We start from the raw sequence: 25,037 nt of genomic DNA, 5'->3' as shown, positions 1-25,037 counted from the left end.
CACTCACACACGCAGAAATACATAAATCTTTTGATCCCTATTTATGCATGCAGCTCTTTTGTCTTCACCCTAATCCTTCTTTAGCTTTTCCGCTAAAACCTTATAGCCCTACCTTTTAATCTTTCCTAGGTGAAAAAAAATGGTCCTTAAATTTAATTTAATTTAATTGCATTATTATTGGAAGAAGCTAAAAAATCATGAGTATGATGTTGTCAAAGCATAAAACAAACACTTAAAAAAAAGTATGGTTGCTGAAAAAGATGGCTGTCAAAGTATAGTTGAGACCTATCACATCTCTCCATCATATTTTCATCATGACATTGTAAAACATAAATTAATTAGTTAGTCTTGTCATCCCAAAGATTGCCCTTTAAGGTAAAGTTGTTCAGACTCTCCGTTACAAATATTTGTGGTCCACTCCCCAATCAGGGGTGAAGCCACGTTACATTCATTTGAATTGTTTATATAAAGTTAAATTATTTTTATATTATAAATGTTGATTTTTTATTAGTTTTTTTGTGTGTTTATTTTTTTATATTTTGAATTATTTTAATAAAAATTTTGACTTTGTCACTATCTCTAATCGCAACTCTATCACCAATTCTCGCATTATTTTATTTCATTTTGAATTGAATGTTCCTTATCAACATTACACTTCATGTGGTTTTTCTCATATTCGCACACACAATGGCAACTTCCGCGGACACAATAATTTGATTGGACTAGAGAATATGCCTTAATTCTATAGTCACTCCAAATTTTTGAAGTGTTTGTATATATAGAATAAGCATACTACAAATAGGCTTCCTGTAGCTATATTTGTTTAATATTCAAAGTGACTTTACTAACCGAATAGGAAATCTTGATAAAATGAATTGTGTTTAATGTTTTCAACGTAGAAAAATAGGTGAATAGGTGATATGATATATATCATCTTCAGGCTTGAGTGACTTTTATGGTATAAAAAATATGACTATGTTCATATATTTTCAATATAGTTTCAGTGACCATTTGCTTAGCCCGTATGAACTCCTAGAAAGTTGGAGATATTAGGAAGTTCTAGTTCCAGTTCCAGTTCCAGTTTAGACCTTTGATGAATTACAGATTTAGGATATATTTATATAAGGAGAAACCCATAGGTGGCCCCCTAAAGTTGACATCAATTTTCACTTAGACACCTCAACTAGGCTTTGTTCATTTTAGATACCTCAAGTAAGACTCCGATGTGTCATTTTGACACTTTGTGCTGATTTGGCACATTATATGTACTGCACCCATTTTAAGCTCGTGAAGAGCGTTTTTTCTTAAAAAATTTTTTGTTCTTCTTCTTCTTCATTTTTAGCATTCTTGTTCTTCATTTGTTGTTCTTCTTCTGCAATAACACTCTGGTTCAAATACCTTTTACAAAACACAATCTTTCTCCATTTTCTTCAACACCCATTTGCCCAAAACCCATAAAGGGGACCCAGACAGCCATAAATAGAAATACTTGAGGATTTGAACATCAAAGATCAGATCGACTTTTTACCATAGCAGTTCATTTTCTTGGTTCTTCTATTAACATCAATAGTAACATAGAAAAAGAAAGTATTATCATCATCATCAAAAGAGTTGACTATAATGCATAGAGAGAATTCGCAACTATATAGGTAAAAAAAACAAGTTCGAAAACAAAGACCAAAGCAACAAGTACAATTAGTTTTCGACAGAAATGATTCATGCTCGTAGTCGAGGCTTTCAATGGGGTTGTTTAAGGTTTGAATTGTTTAACAATTTCAAAGAAAATAATTTTAGATTTGTATTAGTCTTGCCGGAAAAAATGGAGGTTCGTCGGATTTTTTTGACCCAATTTGATTTATATTTTTAGATTAAATTTCCTTCTACTGCTTAAGAGTTGTTTGAGATCAAAATAATTAGTGAGTAATTTTAGATTTGTATTAATCTTGCCGGAAAAAATGAAGGTTTGTCGGATTTTATTCTCTATGGTGCATTTGGAAATAAAGACAAGCTTGATCAAATTTGAAAATTCTTACGGTGGACTAATCAAAAAATGACTAGCAGAAATTATGTTTGCATACTCTCATCATATCTCATGCTTCGACATATGAAGGAAGCTGGAGAAATTATCGATCAGTATAGAGAGAAAATAAACAATGCCGGTAAAGTAGTAATCTAGTTTAAAAATAGGGGTGGGTGGTGTTGGAAGATAGTGAAAGGAAGTCAAAAAGGAGGTGCTACATGCACCGTCCTTTTTGAAAAGTAAAAGCAAGAAATGGCAGCCAAAAAGGAAAAGGGAATGGAGGAAAAAGTTGGCAGACAGCTGTTTATGAGTTTTGATGAAACGCGTAAAATCCGTTTACGCGTTTTCATCCTCCTATAAATAGAGGGCTTTCTGCCCTCATTTAAACCATCCCAGAAAGAGAGAGTAAGAATACAAAGAGAGTTATACACCAAGATAAATATTGTAGTCTTGAGTGTCCTCTTTAGTAGTTGTTCCTTTTACAAGAGAGAAGTGTTAATTGTTGTTTTCTCCTTGTATTTGAGAGCTGTGTACTCCATAAAAATATAGTGAGATCCTTCTACCCCGTGGTTTTTCCCTTCTATCATTTAGAGGGGTTTCCACGTAAAATTCTCGTGTCCAATTTATTTTCATTATTTTCATCATATCAAACTTTAGTTGTGGTGCTTCCTCCCCCCAACAGATAGGGGGTGGGGGTGGGGGTTAATAGTTGTTAATTTTTATTTTTTTAAAAAATTATTATTTGGATAAAAAAATGCTACATGTCATCAAATTATTGGTCATTTTAATATGCCACGTGTCTTTATTTAATTCGCTGCTTTTGACACGTCAGACGAGTGCATTACACACACTTAATATATTTTGGTGATTGTCAAAATAACACATCGGAGCCTTACTTGAGGTATCTAAAATGAACAAAATCTAGTTAAAGTGTATAAGTGAAAGTTGGTGCCAACTTTAGAGGGTCACCGATGAGTTTCGCCATTATATAAGTTCTAGTTCCCGTCTAGATCTCCCTCTCTTCTGTTTTATTTGCCCCTAATATTCAACATAGATTTTTCTTCTTACTTGTCCATGGCAGCAAATTAAGATAAAATTATCGTTTTTCTTTTAATAATACCCTTGTCATTAAAAAATTACATAAAGTACAAATAGTCAAATTTAGTTTTTTCAAAGCATAATTAATAAAATTAATTTAGATAAGCCCCTAATAAATTTCTTAAGGAGAACGTCAATATGAACAAGGTAAAATGAAACGGATCACTTTTATAGGATGTCGTGTACTAGATATATACAATTACAAGTATGCTAGTACTAAAAAGATAGCTCCTACAAGCTACTATTGTCTACTGGTTCTGCTGATCTTTTTCATTTATTTTATGAATGCATAATACACATATATTATATTATTGGAGGTCTTGCAGCGTCAGGGGATTATTAAATTTTATTTAGTTCGATTACTAGAAAACTCACTTAAGTACTAAAAAATTGAGGGTTAAAACTTAAAATATACTTAAATATATGTCAAGCATGGCAAACACTCATGGACAAGAAGAAGCAAAAGGGAGGGTTGGAGGAGGGTGGAGAAGTACTATTGAAGACATAATTAATTATTTATACACAAATATGCACCTTCTAACAACTTGAATAATTTAAATGAGATAATGATCGCACTGTATAGTATCAAAGTTGACACGTTTTCTCAATTTAGGTCTCATCTTCATTGATTATCAAAAATCAAGACTTTCAACATGCTTGATGCCTTGATTCATGAAAAATGAATTAGGCCCGCACCTAAGGGCATGTTAAAGACATAGTCAAGTAAATAATAGTACTTATTTGCTTTCAAAATGATATGATCACACACTTCAAGAAACAAATACTCAACAGTCCAACACTATATATAAGCCTATAAGGCTCTATTCGTACGAATGAAAATATTTTCCATGATATAATAGTGTAGTGTAATCCTATACCAATATCTCACGACAACAATTAGGAATGAAGAATGAAATAATATAGACTACTGTACTGGAATTCTGGGAAGTTTTTTTATTGTTGAAATCTTAATGTTGGCTCTAAATTTTGTACGTTTAGTTGTATATAAGAAAACTGTGGCATATGTACTGATCACAATTATATAAACTATACAAACTTTTAAGCTACATATTATATTCATATAAATCAGTTCAATCTTTTAAAATCAATTGAAAGATTTTTCTTTCTTTGTCTGTACGTGACAATATAATTTATAGTAACTAATTTCAGTGGACGCATTTACTAAAGTTATAATGTTCATTATTGTATCCCAATAAAAATAACTTCTCTTTTTACCTATTTCGAAAATGACAAACTTTTCTCTCCCCAACAATTTAAATTGAAATAACTTAATACTTTTGGCAATATTATATTTTCTAAATTTACTACTACTTCAATAGTTCAGTGCTTGTTTGCATTTAAATTATTTCACACAAACTAATATTTATAATTTATTTAAATATTATTCTTAAAGTTATGCATAAATAAAATTAGGCCAGTTTGGAGCGGGGAGTAAAGAGCAACTGTAAAAGTAGGATAAGGTTGAGGAAAAAAGATTCTGCTATTTTAATTGAAATGGTTAGAATGATTTGACATTTTCTAATATATGTGCAAGTTAAAAGTTAATCAAGTTACTATTTTCTACAGTAATTTTTCAATGTCAGTTCATGTCCCATAAAAAGTTGATTAAAGTTGCACTACTTCTTGTGATTTTTCTACTGCTTGTTTGAAAATGGTCATATTTATTACACTATTAAAAATAAATTATATTTGTCTTTCATTATATTTTTTTCAATATAGTTGTTATTTTCATTCAATTTTAGGATCATATTTGCCTTATACTCTAAAAAAAAGTCATAGTTACCATACTGCGTTAAATCTTCATGTCTTAATTTTCGTTTTACAATTTGTTGTTTAATTTCTAGTTTCTTCGTGGGGATACGCACATTCTACACTCAAAACAAAGCCAACGTCATAGTAAATTCATAGAGCAGTCTACAATCTATGAAAAAAAAGAGTACCAATTTTCGAAAATTAATTTTGTTTTGAAAGTGTACACTGTACAATGTGGTAGCAGAAATTAAAGAGGCCTCCAAGTGTGTGAAAACAAACAGGATGGGAAAGGAAACCAATAAAGTTAGCTAAGCTTATTTAATAACCTGCCAAAGACTGCTTAAATGTTTTGGAATCTAATAAAACAACACCCATTCTTTAGCATCTTTTTTGAAAAAAGTACGTACGAACGAAAATAAAAATTGAGTAGGTATAAGGCTATATATTTTTTTATATATATATATTGATGATATAGATGCCACTCTCTTTAATTTGTGGCAGAAAAAAAAAACATTGCATGCATAGAGTAGTGTGAAGGTGGTTACAATTAATTGGAGGCAAAGACAACATTGTATTGTATATATAGACTTATTGTACATACTAATAAAGGAGGGAGAGGGGGCCAAGCTAAACCTTTTTACATGTTAATGTTTTGGCAATGACTAATTGGCCATACTTTTATGTTTTGCTAAAATTGTAGTAAGAAAAATGTCTTTGTACTTTCGTGAGATAAGGACTGTGCAGTGTCCAGCGCTTTGGCTTTCTATGTGCTATTATTGTCTCTTTGCTATTTTCACTGCATGTGACTAGGTAACCTCCTCAACTACTACCCCACACCACTACTAATTCAATTCTTAGCTAGGTTCGAAAAAATGTTTTTGAAGTAGTTTGGAATCGTGTTTAATTATTGCATCGTGACATTAGAGAGTTGATTTAAACTACTAATGCTATAGGTATTATTATCTGAGAAATGTGACTTTCTGAGATAATAACTATTGATTGAGAGATCAGGTGAAAAATCAACTATTTTAGAAGTATAATTTACTTTGTGTTTGAACATGTAATATGAAGTCATAATTTCAAATCAGCTTTTCGACATGCGATTTGGGATCATGATTTGAAATTACAATTTTTACCAAAAAAAAATGATTTGAAATTCCAAATTGTGAATTAAGTTTATTTTTTAAAAATATAAAACTTGACTTATAAGTTTATATTTTGTAAAAAGAAAGACTCATCATTTTAAATTTGCAAAAAAAGAAGACTCATGATCAACGTAAAGATATTGTTCTTACTGTGCGAAAGGATTATATTAAAGAATAACAAATTACTACTATTGTTGACTTGTGGAGCTTTCATATTTATGAGAAAAAGTTATTCCCTCTATTCAATATTAGTTGAATTTCGAAGGTAATACACACATATTAAGAAAAACACTCAAGGACAAAATTTAACTCTAATCTCGAGTCTTTGACTCAAATATATGCAATCTTCACAGTGATCACTGCTCTGATACCATGAGCTTGTTTGAAGGTTGATCCTTTCACATCTAGGAAGCAACAAAAGTAGACGACGAAGAAGAAGATGCAGATTGAAGAGAGAGAAGCATCACATTCAACATTGGGCTCAGAAGAATGCCCTAATGCTTTCATTGTACAATTATGAATATATATATAGCTGGTTAGTGAGTTAACTAACTAACTAAATGGTGGTTAGTTAGTTGTAACTAGAAATGTAGGAAATGACCAGACTGCCCTACTTTTAACTAATTATTCTAATTTCTTTACCATCTTCTTTACATCTCAACACTCCCCTTCAAGCTAGGAGGTGCAAAAATGTTCAAAACTCCTAGCTTGGATAGAAGATGCTCATGTTGAACTCTAGGCAGCCCTTTGGTCAATATATCAGCTGGTTGTTCTTGAGTTGGTAGGTAGTCGACTTTGATCATGCCTTGTTGTAATCTCTCTCTAATGAAGTGACAATCTATCTCTATGTGTTTTGTTCTTTCGTGATATACTGGATTTGCTGCAATTTGGATTGCAGCTTTGCTATCACTATGCATCTGCACTGGTACCTCAACTTCAGCCTCCATTTTTTTCAACATTCTCAGCAGCCAAACAAGTTCTGACACAGTGGAAGCCATGCTTCTATATTCAGCTTCAGCTGAACTCCTTGATATTGTGGTCTGTTTCTTGGCTTTTCATAATATTAATGACTTTCCCTTCTTGATCAAGTAGCATGTGACTGATTTCCTGGTGAGTGCACAAGCTGCCCAGTCTGCATCGCAGAATGCAGTGACTTGGTTGTTTGATTGACTGGACAGTAGTATACCTTGTTCAGGTTGCTTTTTCAAATACCTGACTACTCTTAGTGCTGCCCCCATGTGGGATTTCTTTGGCTGATTTGGGAACTGACTCAATGTTTGAGTACTGAAGGTTATATCTGGCCTTGTCATATTGAGATACAAAAGCTTACCTATGAGTTTTTGATATGCTGCTTGGTCTATCAGAGGATCATGTGACTCTTCTTGCTTCTTGTTCACATGATCATCATACTGCCTTGATGTAAGCTTGATGTTGGCATCTATAGGTGTTCCTGCTGGCTTGGCTGCAGTCACCCCTACCTCTGCTATAAGTTCAATAGTATACTTCCTCTGATGCATAAGTATCCCTTCTGTGGATCTTGTGAATTCAATACCCAGAAAGTATTTGAGCTCCCCTAAGTCTTTCATCTTGAAAGCTCTTTGTAGAGCCTTTTTTATTTCTTCTATCAGCTTTAGGCTGCTGCCAGTTATTAACATATCATTTACATATACAAGTACAATTACAATACCTTATGCTGACTTGTTGATGAATAAAGAGTAATCATATTGACTTTGTTTAAACTTGAGAGACAGGAGAGCTTCAGTAAGTTTGTGGTTCCACTGCCTTGGAGCTTGCTTGAGTCCATAGAGAGACTTTGTTAATCTACACACCTTCTCCCCTTGACTGACAAATCCCTAAGGAAGCTGCATATAGATTTCATCCTCCAGGTCACCATGTAGGAAGGCATTGAAGACATCTATTTGATGAATGTGCCATTTTCTGGAAGCTGCAATAGAAAGAATAGCTCTAACAATCACCATCTTCACAACAGGAGAAAAAGTTTCTTTATAGTCAATGTCTTCTTGTTGATTGTATCTCTTTGCAACTAACCTTGCTTTGAACCTCTTTATTTCACATGTGGATTTATATTTGACTTTGTATATCCATCTACAACCAATAGGCTTCTTCCTTGTAGGTAAAGAAGTGATCTCTCAGGTATTGTTGCTTTTTAAGGCCTGAATCTCTGCCTGCATAGCTTCAACCCATCTTGGATCCTTGACTGCTTTTGCATAGCTGGTAGGTTCTATCACAGATGAGGTAGCAGTAATAAAGCACTAGTGAGAGGGTGAGAGATGAGAATAGCTCACATAGTTGGACAAGGGATATTGGACATTCAGGGAAACAAAATCCTTTAGCCATATACGAGGTTGTTTATATCTTGTAGATCTTCTAGTGACAGTTGGACCACCTGTATGGGATACCTCAGAGCCACTTGCATCAGTGTGTGGCTCAGGTTGCTGCACACAGACTTGCTCACTATCACCAGGATCCACACATGTATCCCCTTCTGTCATCACAGATGGAACATTACCTGGAACTATTAATGGAATCATTGAATGTAGTTGTTGATCTGTCACACCTAGTCCTTGCAGGTTGTCTATAAATGGTTGTTGTTGAGCAAGTGGAAATATGTCTTCTCTAAAGTTAACATCTCTGCTGACAAAGAAGGATTTATTGTTCAAATCAAACAGAATATATCCTTTATGCACTTCAGAGTATCCCATGTGAACAACTGACTTTGATCTAGGCATGAGTTTATCATGTTCATTAAGGTTCTTTGCTAGGGCTAGACAGCCAATTGTCCTCAAATGAGATAACACTGGTTTTCTACCATAAAGTCTTTCATAAAGAGTATGGAACTCAAGCACACTACTGGAAAGTCTGTTAATGAGATAAGCAGCAGCTAGTACACAGTGACCCCAAAATCTGATAGGTATTTTACCTTGAAATCTGAGGGCTCTTGTTACTTCTAGCAGATGTATATGTTTTCTCTCAGCCACACCATTTTGTTGAGGAGTGTAAGGACAAGATCTTTGATGTATAATATACAGTGCCTTGAACATACTATCACATACTGAGTTAACAAACTCAGTTCCATTATCAGATCTTAGGACTTTGACTACTTTGCCAAACTGATTTTTAGTATACTGCAGGAAAAGTTTAAGAGATACACACACATCTGATTTTTGTTTAAGTAAAAATAGTCAAGTCATTCTTGAAAAATCATCAACTATTGTAAGAAAGTACTTATTGCCATCAAAGGTAGCTGTATTATAAGGTCCTCAAAGGTCAACATGTATCAGGTCAAAACAACTACTACTTTTGATGATGCTAGAAGGAAAAATAGGTCTGGTTTGTTTTGCAAATGGACATACTAAGCACTTAAACACCTTACACATACTGACTTTATTCATAGTAAACATCTTGGCAAGTACAGTTGAAGATGCATGTCCAAGTCTTTGATGTCATAGTTCCATGTCTGACTCCTTGCCTGTTGAATGAGCAGCATCAACAGTATAAGCAGAATCCTTAGTGTTACTTGCATCACCTTAAGTTAATTGTCTCCACAGCAGATACAAGTCTCCTTTTTCTCTACCAACTTCCTTCACTTTCCTAGTGTAAAGCTCTTGAAAAACACAAAAATCAGGGAAGAAGGAGACTGAGCAACCTAATTTCTTGGTTATTTTGCTGACAGACATTAAGTTATACTTGAACTCTGGTATATGGAACACATTAGTTATCACACTTCTAGATGGTAGACTACAAGAACCAAGATGAGTTACTTGAGTGGTACCACCATTTGGTAAACACACATCCTTAGGAGTGTCAAGCTTTATCACAGACTCCTTTAGTAGCATCTCCAACTTTGAAATCATATGGTTTGTTGCACCTGTATCTACAATCCACACATCACTATTTTTAGTTACAAATAAGGCTTTACCTTCATTGTTTGCCTTATTGCAGTCAGGTGCATTGGCTCTTGAGCCTGACTGTTGATTCATCATCTTGAGAATTTGTTCATACTGATCTTTTGTGAATGTACAACCCTGAAGTAGTTGCTTGACATCTTTCTCTACTTGACTTACAATCTTGTTAGAAGTAAACCCTTCAATTGGTATTTTGTATGCAGTATGTTGTGCTTTGATATTTCTGCCCCACACTGATTCATCAGTCACATTTGTGTTCAAACCATAAGAGAAATTAGACTGAACTGACTGCTGAGATTGACTAGTAAGGCCAATAGTATCAGCATAAGCAATGTTTGCACTTTGTACCTTCCTTTTGGACTTGAAATCTAGTGGATACCCAACAACCTTGTAGCAGGACTCTTTGGTATGGCCTCTACACTTACAAAAATCAAAGATTAAGAGTGTATTCTTCTTGAATCTATTACTGCTACCTGAACTGCTTCCAACTCTAGAGTACATAGCAACTGAATCTGGAGTGAACGAATGTAGTCCTAAATTGTTGATGCCTGTAACAACAACCTTTTGGCTCTCATTTCCTACTACCATAGCATATGCTTGATTGATAGTTGGTAGAGGATCTATCATGAGAATTTGACTCCTGGCTTGATGGTATGAGTCATTTAGTCCCATTAGAAATTGATACAATTTTTGTCTATTCATGTGAGCTACAAATCCTCTGGATTTTTCACAGTTGCAACAAGGTGATGGCACTAACACTTCAAACTCATCCCACAATGCTTTCAGCTTCGTATAATATGCTGATACAAAAGTTGTTCCTTGTTGTAAAGTGGCTATTTCTTTGTATACGCTGTAAGTTCTTGATCCATCAATTCTGTCAAACCTCTCTTGCAGGTCAGTCCACACACTCGAAGCACTTGAAGCAAATGCAATTCCACTAAGCAAACTCTTCGAGACTGAGTTCATTAGCCACGACAGCACAATCGCATTTACCCTTTCCCATTGGCCCCATAGTTCTTCACTGTATATTTCTTTCCAGCAAGTTCCATCCACTAGTCCTAACTTGTTTCTTCCTAACAGAGCAAGTTTGATTGATCGATTCCATAAGGTGTAGTTTTCAACACCTTGTAGCTGAAATGATATAATACTGATACCACTCACATCTGTAGGGCTAAGAAATAGAAGATGATTATAGTTCATACCTTGTCCATTGTTACTTACAGAGCTTGCAGAACCAGGTATACCAACTCGTTGAACATTGACATGAGTTTAGTTGAGATTTTGAACTGGATCTATGGCTTCACCTGTCATTTCTTCAACCTTTTGAACTTTTTGTTGCGGAATTCAGTGTTGATCGCAGTTTTAGCTTCTATGAAGCTTAGATCTACAAAATGAATTCGAAAATTTGGATGAATCTTTGACTCTAATCTCGAGTCTTTGACTCAAATATATGCAATCTTCACAGTGATCACTGCTCTGATACCATGAGCTTGTTTGAAGGTTGATCCTTTCACATCCAGGAAGCAACAAAAGTAGATGACGACGAAGAAGAAGATGCAGATTGAAGAGAGTGAAGCATCACATTCAACATTGGGCTCAGAAGAATGCCCTAATGCTTTCACTGTACAATTATGAATATATATATAGCTGGTTAGTGAGTTAACTAACTAACTAAATGGTGGTTAGTTAGTTCTAACTAGAAATGTAGGAAATGATCAGACTGCCCCTACTTTTAACTAATTCTTCTAATTTCTTTACCATCTTCTTTACATCTCAACAAACTCTAATTAAAGAATAATGAATCTAACACGGGAACTCTAATTAAAGATGGAAAAATTCTTATCAACGCACCACGCCTCTTGTTGATTAGCAGTTAAAGTAGTCACATTCACAGTCTTTTAGCATTACCCACCATTCCAGTTCTTGCTTCGATATTGTTGGACATCTAAGTGAGAATTTGGTTCAAGGAGAAACAAGAATATAGTGCAAGGCAGGGCATAAAATCATGCGTTGCTCGAATAACTCATGTAAGGTTTTGAGTTACAACTTGATCGTGGATTGCCAGTCGTAAAAAAAATTATAGACATCCAGTATTTACACCAGACCAATGATCCATCTTGCATATAGCCTTTTTACTTTAATCAAGGTCAAATGATATACATTTTCAGTTTAAATTACGACCCTTAAAGTTAATCTGCTTGAAATAGTATAAACACCAGGTGCGGTTAAGTATTTTCACATTGCCCCTTGATGCCCTATAAGTTTTAATTATGATCCATCCATTTTCTGGCAAGGACCAAATCATCACGAAAAAAGAGTTTTGTTTAGTGCATCTAATGAATATATCAGTCATCTTCAGTCCACTGGCATACAGAAATGGATATAGTTAGAATTCTAATAGATCACTTTGGACAGCAGAATTCAACCACTAGACTAAAATTTATTTCCCTTTAAAACCACAAGTGAAACAAACTTTAAGATGAATGGTTCTATACAACACCCATAATTACCATATCTGACTTTGTTTTATTCTTGCTTCAGCTATAAAGATTTGCTACAAATGCAGGCAGGATTCGTACTGTAATCTTGGTGGAGCAACAAGAAGCCTTTTAATCTTCTATCCTAGTCACTTGGTGGATGTGTCTTAATGTCTTTTGGTACAGAAGCAGCAAACTAGGTTAAGCTATAACTCATATTTGTTTCCTCTGAGATGCTGAAGGTGGAATTGTCCACAGAACACGAGTAATATTAATTACTTAAAATCAAGGTCAGAAGAAAACAGAAAGGTTATATAATAATGAACTCAAGATTTTCACTTATCAAGGAAATGGCAGTGACTACCAACCGCAAAATTCCTTAGAAATCATTATCTTCTGAATTTTCTTGTATCAACAGATATACCTATTACTTCGAGAGCCAATAGATAATAAGAAACAAAGTGCACGCTGCAATGACTGCTGCTAGGATGAGTGTGTCCCTTGATTTCTTCCTTCTGATTGAACCTGCATGGATCAGCAATGATGTCAGCAAGAGATACTTTTAACCAAGACAATTGGGTAGCAGAAATGGTCCCAAAAATAGTAGTACCAATTAGACCACGGATGACAGGAAACTTGTCGCCCAGTTGTTTCACTTTTCCTTGAACATCACCAAATAAAGCTCTCTGAGAACCCAAGGCAGCCCTAGTTGTTTGAGCTTGGCTAATCACGTCATCAATCTGCACAAAAGGATCAACACGTTTGAGAAGCAGTACTAGCGTCTCCTTTGGGTACATGAAGTCCTAGCTTCAAAGAGAATGTCCTAGCTTTTGTTTTATATTCACTCATGAATCATGATTGTCGTTAACCAATACGATCAAACAATTTTATGAGGATTGGCATAGTTATTCAAGGAAAGCTCTTAGGGAATCATGGAAGAGCAGATTTACAGGTCAAGGAGCAATTGTAGAGGGAAAATGATTTGGAATTCCTAGACAAGGAACCTAGTTAAAGTATGTTGCAGAATGGCTGTTACACACTCATTTGTATCCAGATAGTCTTATGACGTATCCACAGTTTAGTTACTAGCCCATCCATAATACACAGAATGCTATACTGACTGACATATCCAGTGATTATAAGATTCTAATAAAAGGATAAGTGGCAAAGTTTACTAGAACATGTAACAGTGATTTAGACCCTAACTTCAGCCATGCTACATTCTGTAATATGCAGCACAAGAGCAAACTCCCCGAAGAGACAGAAAGTACATCATTTTTGTCACCTAATTCTACCCAGTAACAGAAAAGAAAAGATGGAAATGGTATCATACCAGGCCATGCCAATGATAGTGTCACCTGGGCCTTACATTCCCATATAATTGCTTTTGTTTGTTGCATACTAGAAATTTATCTACTTCTGGAATTAGCTGTAAATTCAGGAATCACTCATTATGTTGAAAGAGCATATATGTGACCCTTATAATCTCTGAGGAATCTCACCTTGAACCGACCAACGACCAGTTCTCATCATGTGATTAGATTGATAGGCTCCATCTAATTCCAATCCTGAATATAACTCCAAGTCCAAGACCACAAGACTATCTCCTGGCTCTCAAGTGACAACTCCTACCAAGTAAAGCCGACAAGCTCATTCCATGATTAATAAACTTTTCTTTTATGATGGTGGTGATCAGGTCATTTGCAACTTATTGGCATTTCAACTAATGCACCAGGCAGCCTACTGAAGCCCATAAGCACAGGTGTTGCTAGATAAACCTACCCAACAAGGTTGGAACAGCTGGGCTAACAGCCTAACACTGAGTATTGCAGCTGAGATTTGAGCCAGGAATTTCCAATTGTTGCTCTATGTCTCGATCCCTCAGCCTTCTCCTTGGGGACCCATGATTAGTGAATATCAACACTATCTTTGACCAGATTATAATACATTATAGGCCAAAAACAAAAATCAGTAATATATTCTAACCAGTAGCCAAAGCCAGCAGTGCTTGGTCTCTACTTCACAATCTTTCTTTTTTTCTTTTTGATAAGATTTACACAAGGAAAAAAAAAAGGATGAGTGGTCCCTAATTATCTCTTAGACATTATGACTTGTAGCTTTATCTTTAATTTGATCACTCATTTTTTCCAGAACTACAAAGTTAATTATGAGGAATAAGTACTTCAGTAAACTGACATTTTACTAGCTTGCTGGTTTCAAGCTGTGACACAACTCGTAGAAAAACACATTTAAAGTACCTTTCAGTTTGCTGCATGCTCCTCAAAACTTTTAGATTGTGCACTAGCAATCAAGCTTAAACACGTGTTTTCAGTATAAAAGCAACATTCTTCAGTTTCATCCATCCATTGAATAGTCAAAATAAATATCACTTGAAAATGCTTGAATTAGAACTTCTAGATAAAACCGTCCTGCTCAATCTCCAGCAGCAACAGTGCCAAAGTGGATGTTCTGCCCATATCAAGAATCATGACAGAACTAAGCTAAACTTTCTTCTTTGATATTTAGAGTAGTATTTCCATGGTAAAATGATGAAGAAAGAGCAAGCCCCCAAGGCCTAGCTCAAGTGGCAAAGGGTGGAGGATTTGTGGCTTAGGTCAAGCCCCACACCATGCAAAGCGAAGCCTGGTATTTAAGTGGAGAAGGGTAGAGGGGAGGGCCCATTATCCACCGAGTTTAGAAGGCTATGGTTGGTCCAAATGGGCGGGCCACAGACGAATTTATCGATTATCAAAAAAGAAAAAGTGAAGAAGAAAGAGCAAAGGGATCATGCATCAAGTTCACCAATAAAGAAACTGACTCAGACAGAAACACAGAATGAAAATTATGGAACTTCATTATCAAAAAATTATAGAACTAAAACTGGTGAAGAACACCACAACCTAGTGGTCAATGGAGTAGGTTGAGCACCATGAGGTCTTAACTTCAAATCCCAACAAGAGACAAAAACACTAGGTGATTTCTTCCCATCTGCTCTAACTTTGGTGGATAGAGTTACATAGTACCTATTGCTTGTGGGAGGTGGCAAGTATCCCAAGGAATTAGTCGAAGTACACGCAAGCTGGCCCGGACACCACGGTTATTAAAAAAAGATGGTGGAGAAGGGAAACAAAGCTAAGCTAAATCTTCATTTTCACATTCACATATGTCAACTAAACAACAGTGTTCAAATAAAGTTTCTTCAGAACAACGCAACTATTAGCTGAAGGACAAGAGGTCAACATGCCCACCAGCGTTTCTGCTCCTTGGGAATTTATCATTTGATGGAGCTCCTATCTATATTTCACAAGGTTGAATTATGTTAAGGGCCATAAAATTCGGAATTATTTCTGTCAAAATCTTGCTTGAGATACGCCCTGAAGTTAGCTTCAAGATAGGTTGTACGTTTCACCTCACTTAACCGGCGCTTCAATGCAGGCACCAAAGCATTAAGGTGTGTGCCTCATCGTCCATGTGCACTGTTTCGGAGAGAGCAACACCGAGCAATAAATATTTCATCTGATTATAATTATTCCATTCCTTATGACCATGCAATGGTTGTTACAGTCTATAGTTAATTCTTGAATTACATACATATTTTTTTATCTCTCCATCAATTGTGAATTTCTTCATTAAAGCCACACTTTTTTTGCATTTGAAAGTATCAGACTTCAGGACATGTTTTCATATTCACCTTTGATAAGACTGGTTGGAAGGATGTCTTTGAGGTTTAGTTGTCACTAGAATACTCCATACCAAGACCATCATAGAGGATGAAAGAGAGCAAACTTCGTACAAAGAAAAGGATGTCTGTAAAAAGCACTGAATCTTACATGAGATATGCTTCCATGTATAGCAGCTCTCTCCCTCAGTATATGCATTTTGGGGGACATACTCCCTGATGCCTGAGTAGATACAAATAATAGCTTAAGAGGCAATTGAAACTATAGCATCTAAAAAAGAATTTCAACAATGAAGTTTCCTTACCTTATACTCACTGATATCATCCCTCACAGAACTAAGAAGTTCAGCATGTTCCCTCATAGAGCTTATATTTCCCTTAATACGCCTAAATTCCTGAAGACAAGATGATGTATCAGTCATAAAAACAGTGACTGGCATAGCCAACAAGCAATTCAAACTACTCCAAGATAGCATGCACTCTGAATGATAGCAGTTCAATATTCTCGGATAACCAAAACTTTGATAGTTCAATTTTGAGGATATCTGACTTTCCTTGGGCTCTACGTAAGTAATCTTTTTCGTTACATGTTAAATCACAATAATAGAGGATATCTGATTAAAGAGTTCAGCCACTGCTAGTTCCAATTATTCCCACAAAGAAACTGATACTTGATCAAGTAACAAACTCTCACCAATTTACCCCTTTAGGAAGTATGGAACAGGATAGCTAATTTGATAATTATCAGAAGACTTTGCTTTCTAAACACATCAGAATTTCCAAGAGTTTAAGTGAATTAACTCAGTTAACATGGGCACCAGTTAAATCTGCACCCAGCCCAGGGAAATGGATAAAATATTTATTCTAGTTAGTGTGTTATTTCAAATGTTCCATTCCAAACACATGTTGCTAGTTGTTAGTTCCAAAAAGGGATTGTAGTCTACAGGATTAGCATAAGCAGCAAGAGCAGTGCAGTTACTTTTAGAAACTGCACATGAGTAGTCGGAGAAACAAAATTCATATTAGTTGGATAACAAGGCAGGAGAAGATGTCACCATTGTCGCCATAGCTGCTGATTATATAATTTATTTTTCCCACTTCAGAAAGTGACAAATGTTACCATGTAAAATCATTTATCGTGTATCAGCAACTATATTTAACATACTATTACATGGATGTGTAACCTGGGTAAATTCATGAAGTATGTCCCTGTGCCTTGCCAGTTTCTGTGTGACAGAAGTGGTAGATGATGCAGATGCCGCACATCTACTCATAGAATCATTAACATCCAGTAGCTTCTCAAGTAATGACTGAATCTCCATTTCCGTGGACTTCCATGACCTGCTGGATCCTAAAGTTGGTGAACCAGCTTCTACATAACCTGAATTCAACAAAAACAAGAATCAGAAACAACACCACAAGCCAACTTGTTCAACAAATTCCAAAAATCAGAAACAGGCCATATTTGCTTCGTTCTTCAAGCATCTTGTCAAGAGTACAGGTTTAGTTGCATATCATGAAGGAAACAGAGATAAACTTTCTAGATTGATTTTTTTTCTTCGATCGTGAAATAGAAAAGAGCATTAAGTCTATGTCATGATTCTATGCTTACATTAGGTTATGTGTTGCTAGGAGTCCATTTAATTTGTTTAGAGATTTTCATGTCAGTAGGAATGTAGAAAAAATAGAGAGAACTACACCTCTGCAAAAAGATATTAAGGCAATCAAAACCACAGTTTATTCATAATAGAAGTGTCAACAATGATGACAGTATAAGGAAAGAATATGCAGAGGTACAGTTGTGCATTGTATAATAAATATGCGGTGACTAGTGAAAATACTTTAGAATCAACCCATAAAGTTCTTCAGATTAGCTATTTGAAAATATATTGTAGTATATCTATTTAACAAAGAAATAATGGAAAATTTAGGAGTCTGCAAAATCTGGATCTCTCTATACACAATTTCATTTTGATAGGTTGAGATAAAACTGATATGACAAGCCATTACAATGTAAGCTTTACCTTAAAAAAATCAATAAAGATTTGCATATGCATTTATTGTTGTGGCAGAGGAGATAACGTAAAAGAATATTTCCTAGAAATGGAGGTATGCATTAAAAAAAAAGAAGTCATATCCTATTTTATGAGGAAAAAAGATATTAATTTGTTTATTTATAATATTTTAGATATTGCTTAACACTTGAAATTTATATCTTTTTAATGCTGCAAAATTGCAATATCAAAGAATATATTGACAATGTATAGCGTATAATATCATGGCACAGTTCTTCCATAGAACATAGCAAGTATTCACGTGCTTAGAAACTTCTTATCTGTGCAGTCTAGTGACAAACTGGTGATGTTTTAATTTAAGCTTCTTTTATCAAAAGCTGGTTTTACTCTGATATGAACATACTTGGATGGTCAGTCTAATATTAACAAAGTATATAGATGGCTCTCACAATTTATTCTTTAGATTTACAAATGAGTGGAGGAGTGTACTGGACAAATGTGAGAAAAAGCAAGTCCAATGGAAGAACATCTTTTTGGGGTGGAATGTTGACACTCAAAACAATGTATGGATGGACTTCACATGCATGCTGTCCCTTTTATTGCTAACTTAGTAAAGGTTGTGAAGCAGCGGAACAATAATAGGTGCATTTTTTTTCAAAAAAGTAATGCAAACAGAAAAATGATATGATTAAATGGTTGGCTGTTATTGAAACAAAAATCAACAGGTATTTGGTCGAGAACTAAAGGTTTCACAATAAAAGCCTTGTGTACAAACGGTTGACGGAATTCCACATTGAAATGAAGGAACTATGGAAGAAGTCAAAAAGGTAACTTGGCAATGCAAAATGGAAAATCAATGATGCACCAAGAATGTAACAACACCCTACTGGTTAGCAGTTTAGAAGCAGAGAATGAAGCCGAATGTATTTGAAGAACTCGTAAAAACCCAGGTGGTAAATGGGAGGAAAACAAGGTCGTGGCAGGACAAATGCCTGGAAAGCCGACCTCTTAAGGAACAATCAGGTCAACGCCAACTAATGCAAGCATAGCTGACTGCTTCAATGGCAGCAACTGGAATCTTCACTTTAGCATACTTATTACTGACTGAATGGCCTGGTATTGGTAAGGAACAGGTCAGATTCTCTGAAGTGGATGGAATTTTCTCAGTTAAATCAAGCAAAGCAGCACAAGAAGAAGCCAATGTGGCTGTGGAAGCTGATGTTGAAAACTAAAGTTCCAAAAAAAATGGCTGTAGTTGGATGGATAGCACTCAATGAGGCCTGTCTCACACATGATGATCTCCAAAGGAGGAGTACTGAATTATGAAGCATATGTTACTTTTGCAAATCGGACAGACATCTCCAGCATTTCAGGTTCATATGGGATGTCCGGTATATGTTCTCAGCCTATTTGGAGAGTTTGGGTGATGCAAGGGAACTTGAAAGGTGCAATTACTAGTTGGAGTGGACAGAGTATGGAGAAATGACAGCTGTGGATAAGCATTCCGCTTTTAATTTTGGAAAGATGGATAGAAAAGACCCACGGATGTCTCGAGTAAAGCTTTTTTTCATCTTCATCACTTTTAAAGTTTAATTATTTATAAAACTTATATTTAGATGTAACAGAAAAACTGTAGACAGATTAGATGCTATACTGGACTTTTATGGATTCTTTGCATGCATGAATGACTGAATTCCACAACCACCTTAATTGTAACATGAAAATACATGCTTGGCACAACATTCAATAATAAGTGTTACTTCGCAATTCAAAAAATATTTAAGGTGGTTATTCACTTCCCTCAATTAGTCAAAGCTGCAGCAGCAACTTCTTGTCTTTTAAAAAAAATCACTCATTTCGCCATAAATTAAACTTCAACCAACAAAATTGAACAGACAAAACGGAAGATCACCAAAAGTGATACATTGAATCAAGATGGAAGCTTTACACTTTCTGGACCAAAACCCAGTTACAAGTTAATACAATGAATCAAGGTAGAAACTACACACTCTCGCAACCAAAACCCATAAACATTTTCACACAATAAATGAAGATAGGAACATCACCACTTTCAACCGAAACCCACTTAGATTTTCTTTCCAAAATTTGCAATCAATAACAATGTAGCACCTTCTGGACCAAACCCATAAACACTTTGATATAATGAATCAAGATAGAATCTTCACACTTTCTAAACCAAAACCCATTAACAATTTGACACAACGAATAACCCTTACTCTTTCCTATCAGATTAGGAATTGAAGTTGAAATGCAGTTGGGTATAAAAGATTTAGCAAAAATTAGACTGTACCTCCTTGAGTGACCCTAGCACCAAGCTTAGCATAAGAAGAGAGCTTAACATCAAGATCACCTTCGATCTTTCGAGCCTCTTTCCGCAGTTCTTCCCAACCAGATTCTTGCAATATCTCCATACTCAGATCCTTAGACATACGGATCTGATTCGGATCCGACCCGATCAATCTTGTAACGAAATTCCTTCTTTCTTACCAATTGGGGAAATTGAGTTTCTGATCTGACAGTTATTACAGTTGAGGGTTTGTGTTTGTTTGTTTTTTCGTTTTTGGATTCAGCAGAAGCCACGATTCACCTTTCTTCTATTATATCTTACACTGCCTGGTTTTTCATCTGCTTGTTTCTGAAAGACAAGGGAGGGACAAAATAGTCAATTTCTTAATATTATTACTTATATATCCCTTTTTAAAAAAAAATTATATTCTTTTGGAAATGCAGTTTCATATAGTACTATAAAAATTTCTTTCATAATAGTTATAAGTGTTGAGTAATCTTGTTCATTAAAATTAGAGTAGATGTCTCAATTTAATTTTCGTAATCGTGACTCTTTCATATACCAATTTTGATATAAACTCTTGTTACTATAAAATTTATGTTATAAAGTGTCCTTGTTTATGTATACATGTCTAATACTTTGTTTTGAATATCTAAAAATATGTTTATTGTCATCACATAATAAATTTTCATCGCATCTCTTATTACAATGTGTTTTTAAGTCTGATTTTAAGATTTCAAGATATATTTAATTGTCTAGTATTCAATTTCACAAGTATAATACATATCTTATCTTCATTAAATGATTAGTAGATTCAAATTCTTAGGAATGAAGATGTCCAAGAAGACAAAGGAGGACACATTTGAAAATTTAACAAATTATGTGAGAAATATTAAAATTCAAGCTTGCATCGGGTAAAACATGAATGGAGTGCCAAAAAATCAGTTAAATTTAATTGTAAGCAAGCTATTGTATTATGAAATCTCTCACTTTGCTATTTATTGGGTTACTATTGAAACTTTTCATCATGTATAGCAATTTAGACTATATGTATGATATATAGTTACTATTTTGAAAAAAAAAATAAAGAAAATTACGCGGATAAACAAATATATACTAGTTAATTAGCTAATATAGCTATAGTTTGAATTAATTATGGCTTGCGACAAATATCTAGTTGTAATTACAGTTTGAGTTTTGTATAATTCGTATGATTATACAGTTGAGTTTTGTATAATTCGAGCAATTTTTACAACCGTTGTGCGCGAATCGAATTGTATAGCGAAATAGACAGTCACTACAAATTATATAGCGAATTATACAAACATTGTGCATGAATTGCATACTGAAATATACAAAAACTGAGAATTGTATAGCAAATTATACAAACGTATACAAATATTGCACGAACTATACAAACATTCCTATAACTATAACTACGAGTTTTAATTAGCAAACTATAGTTATTCAGCATAATTAAGATATTTTTGAATGACTATATGCGAAAATTATTATGAAACGTATGTACAAAGGTTTTGTAACAAATATACAATATATACGCATGTTTATACAGTATGTATTTGTATAATTCTTTCGCGTATTTTCAGATGATATAATATATGTATATGATATGTGTTGATACAACTTTTTCGCTCATTTTCAACTAATACAGTTGATATTTGCCGCCTTAATATAACTATTTCATTGATACAACTGATACTTGTCTAAACAACTTTTTTGCAAAATACAACAACTATAGCTATATTTCACAAATATGCAAACTATAGCAATATTTAGTAATTGCGCTCCAAATTATAGCTATTTGTGATTTTTTTTTTCTCTTTATATAATCCTACATCCATATAGTACATTAAAATAAAAAACGAGATGAAGAAAGTAGATGCATCATGTAAGTTACTTGTATTTGTTGTGCTCCAAACGAGGCCTACAATTAATATGGGCTTTAATCGGTCACAGAAGGCCATTTAGGGAACGGGCCTAAGGATCCTATATTTCAAATTGGGCCTTACATTATCATCACATTGTCATCTATGACAGTTGACAGGCCCCAATGGCATTTAGCTGGGGCCTCTTTTAAAAATCACATTCAAAATCATGTAAGAGACTACTTATTTGTAGGACAATTTTATTATTTTTTAAAGGATTTGAGAAATATCCATGTATTATTGTTTTAAGCATAACATTTACGTAGTTATATTTAACAATCAATAACTCGTAATGTAAGTAAAACTTAATCAATTTAAATTATATATGTTCAACTAATTAATTTGATTAAACATGTTCAATTAAATTGAAACAGTGAAGTAAGAAAAATGTAATTGACAATCACTTTCATTTCCTCTCGGTTCTATTTTTTGTCCACTAGGAGGATTGAAACAAGTTTAATTTTTGTGCGTTGATATATCTTGTTAATAACTCAAAAAAAAAACTTAAAAATGCTACTAAAAGTTAAGTACTATTATAAAATAATAAAAATAGTATATAGATAGTAAAGAAAAGAAAGTATGATAAAGAAAGAAAAGGAAGAGAGAAATAATATGACAGAGAGAGAAAAATGGAGTAGAAATGTTATTTGTGTGTTCTTCTATAACGCAGAATACGTTGTCTTTTATAGGCAAAATTTTGTTGAAAAACAATTGATCTGCAGTAACAAAACGCGTGAGCTACAATGAAAATACTATTCATCTACAGTAAAAGTGAATCCCATGGACATTTACTTGTTTTACGACAAATACCAATTTGAGTAAAACAAACTACTAATAGAAGTTTTCAGTTGCGTGACGACTTCAAATGCCATTATAAATCACGCTGTTTGTTTTTGGCCTTTTAGAAAAGTCCTAGCTTTTTATATTGTCTAATTGAAGTAAAGTAACGCAGGTTAATGTTTCATTTGTTAAAAAAGATGAAGAGAATAGAAAATAAAGGCTTTAAACATCGTATATTATGTTTTAAAAGAATAATTGTCTGCGTATGGGGTGGTACACACAAAATTTCAGCCATGATACCCAATTGTATTACAGTTAAAAACTGTAATACCTACTCCTTAAATAATTACTTCAATTTACAAATTATATAACCTCTGTCATAAATCGGCGTCAAAACTAACTTGATTTCAAAACGTAGAATGTATAGCCTTATTTGTTTGCACTTAATGGAGGTCTGAATCTTAATATTAAGATTCAGTTTATTAAATGCGTTTGTTTTTTAGAAAATTAAGTTCATGCCCATAAAAGTAAAATAATTATAGATAAATATTCCTTTACAATTCATATTCCCCCAAAGCATGAGATTCACGACCAAGATATCGTCGCAGTATCATATACTAACATGGTATCATTGGAGCTGCTTCAGTCCTTAATGATACCACCACAGTATATCTATATACTGTCATTGTATCATTGATGTCTACTTCAATCTTTCAACTACATCTCTATGAAACCATCAAATGCTGGCATGGTATCATTTAGGATCGTTTCATACAAATGTTGAATGATACTATCATAGTATATATATACTGTGATGGTATCATAAAGATTTTCCTAAGTCATTCGATATTACATGAATGATACTACCACAGTATATTCGTATATTATCATGATATTAAAAATCGTTAATAAGATACTTTTAAAATTCTCAATGATACCATAACAATATATTGATACAATATCGGTATCATATAAGATTAAGTTTTTTTTTTGAGAAATTAAAATAAAACAATTAAGAGTAAATTATTAAAATCACAATCTTATTTATTAAACCAATTAGTAAATATATTCTTTGTGATACTCCATCGGTATATATTAATACCATATCGGTATCATATAGGATTGAGCTTAATCCTTTGTGATACTCTATCGGTATATGATACCCTCTCGGTATCATGTAGGGTGGGCGCTGACATCAGCGCGAGAATTTAAAAATAATTAAAGGGGGTACAGGGATAATTAGTTTGGTCAAATGGGTACTGGAAGGAATTATTTTGGGATGGGGTATGGGGTGGTAAATAGTTTGTTTAAAAGGTCCATTTTGTGTAGTTTTTCCTTTGTTTTTTAAGTCTGAATCTGAACCATTCAGATTCAACCCATTAAATCCATTTTTTTTAATAAAAAAAACTCTTAATGGATCTGAAAAGATCTGAATGAGATTTGTAGGAGAATCTTAACAACATTCAGACTTATTAAATACGTTATAAAAAATAAAAAGACGGCGCCTAGCCTTTTCATTCTCTCTTTGCACGACTTCGCTCTTACTGCTATAAATTTTCTTCCTCTCTTTCTCAGTCAACACTAATTTTTTCCTCTTGAACTGACAAATTTTCATAATCTTTACAAGGATTTTTTTAATATTAACAATTTTTATGAGGTGTATTGATGTTTGTCAAGAACTCTTATTGCAATAATATTTTTGGTGTATTGAGTTTGTCAAGAATCCTTGAGGCAAGTAAAAACAACAAGGGAAAGTTTTCTCTCAGACAAATTGGTGGTAGAACAATAATTATGTATACATATTTGAGGTTTCTTATTAAAATTTAATCTTGGATCATTAATTTTATTGAGATTCTTTGATCATAAAATT

The 25,037-nt window shown here is 34.0% G+C and overlaps 3 protein-coding genes across 3 annotated transcripts; all 3 read right to left on the bottom strand.

The window, feature by feature from the left end:
• Nucleotides 1–7,091: 7,091 nt before the first annotated feature.
• On the bottom strand, nt 7,092–7,691 carry LOC129884051 (uncharacterized mitochondrial protein AtMg00810-like). Its single transcript, XM_055958428.1, has one exon. It carries the CDS (start codon nt 7,689–7,691, stop codon nt 7,092–7,094), a length of 600 nt encoding a protein of 199 aa, XP_055814403.1.
• Nucleotides 7,692–8,186: 495 nt separating this feature from the next.
• LOC129884050 (uncharacterized) lies at nt 8,187–11,173 on the bottom strand. The gene is made up of 5 exons (XM_055958426.1): nt 11,165–11,173; nt 9,613–11,093; nt 9,471–9,526; nt 8,457–9,109; nt 8,187–8,309 (listed from the first exon to the last, which is right to left on the bottom strand). Exons 1-5 carry the CDS (start codon nt 11,171–11,173, stop codon nt 8,187–8,189), a joined length of 2,322 nt encoding a protein of 773 aa, XP_055814401.1.
• Nucleotides 11,174–12,554: 1,381 nt separating this feature from the next.
• Nucleotides 12,555–20,770, bottom strand: LOC129886703 (Golgi SNAP receptor complex member 1-2). The gene is made up of 6 exons (XM_055961498.1): nt 20,445–20,770; nt 17,303–17,499; nt 16,424–16,513; nt 16,270–16,341; nt 13,050–13,179; nt 12,555–12,964 (listed from the first exon to the last, which is right to left on the bottom strand). The coding sequence occupies exons 1-6, from the start codon at nt 20,581–20,583 to the stop codon at nt 12,867–12,869; spliced, it is 726 nt and encodes a 241-aa protein (XP_055817473.1). The 5' UTR covers nt 20,584–20,770; the 3' UTR covers nt 12,555–12,866.
• Between the last annotated feature and the right edge of the window lie 4,267 nt (nt 20,771–25,037).

The sequence above is a fragment of the Solanum dulcamara genome, chromosome 4 (genome assembly GCF_947179165.1).
Source record: "Solanum dulcamara chromosome 4, daSolDulc1.2, whole genome shotgun sequence".
NCBI lineage: Eukaryota > Viridiplantae > Streptophyta > Magnoliopsida > Solanales > Solanaceae > Solanum > Solanum dulcamara.
The sequence above is the reverse complement of the archived record's forward strand: the minus strand, read 5'-3'. Positions and strand labels throughout refer to the sequence as shown.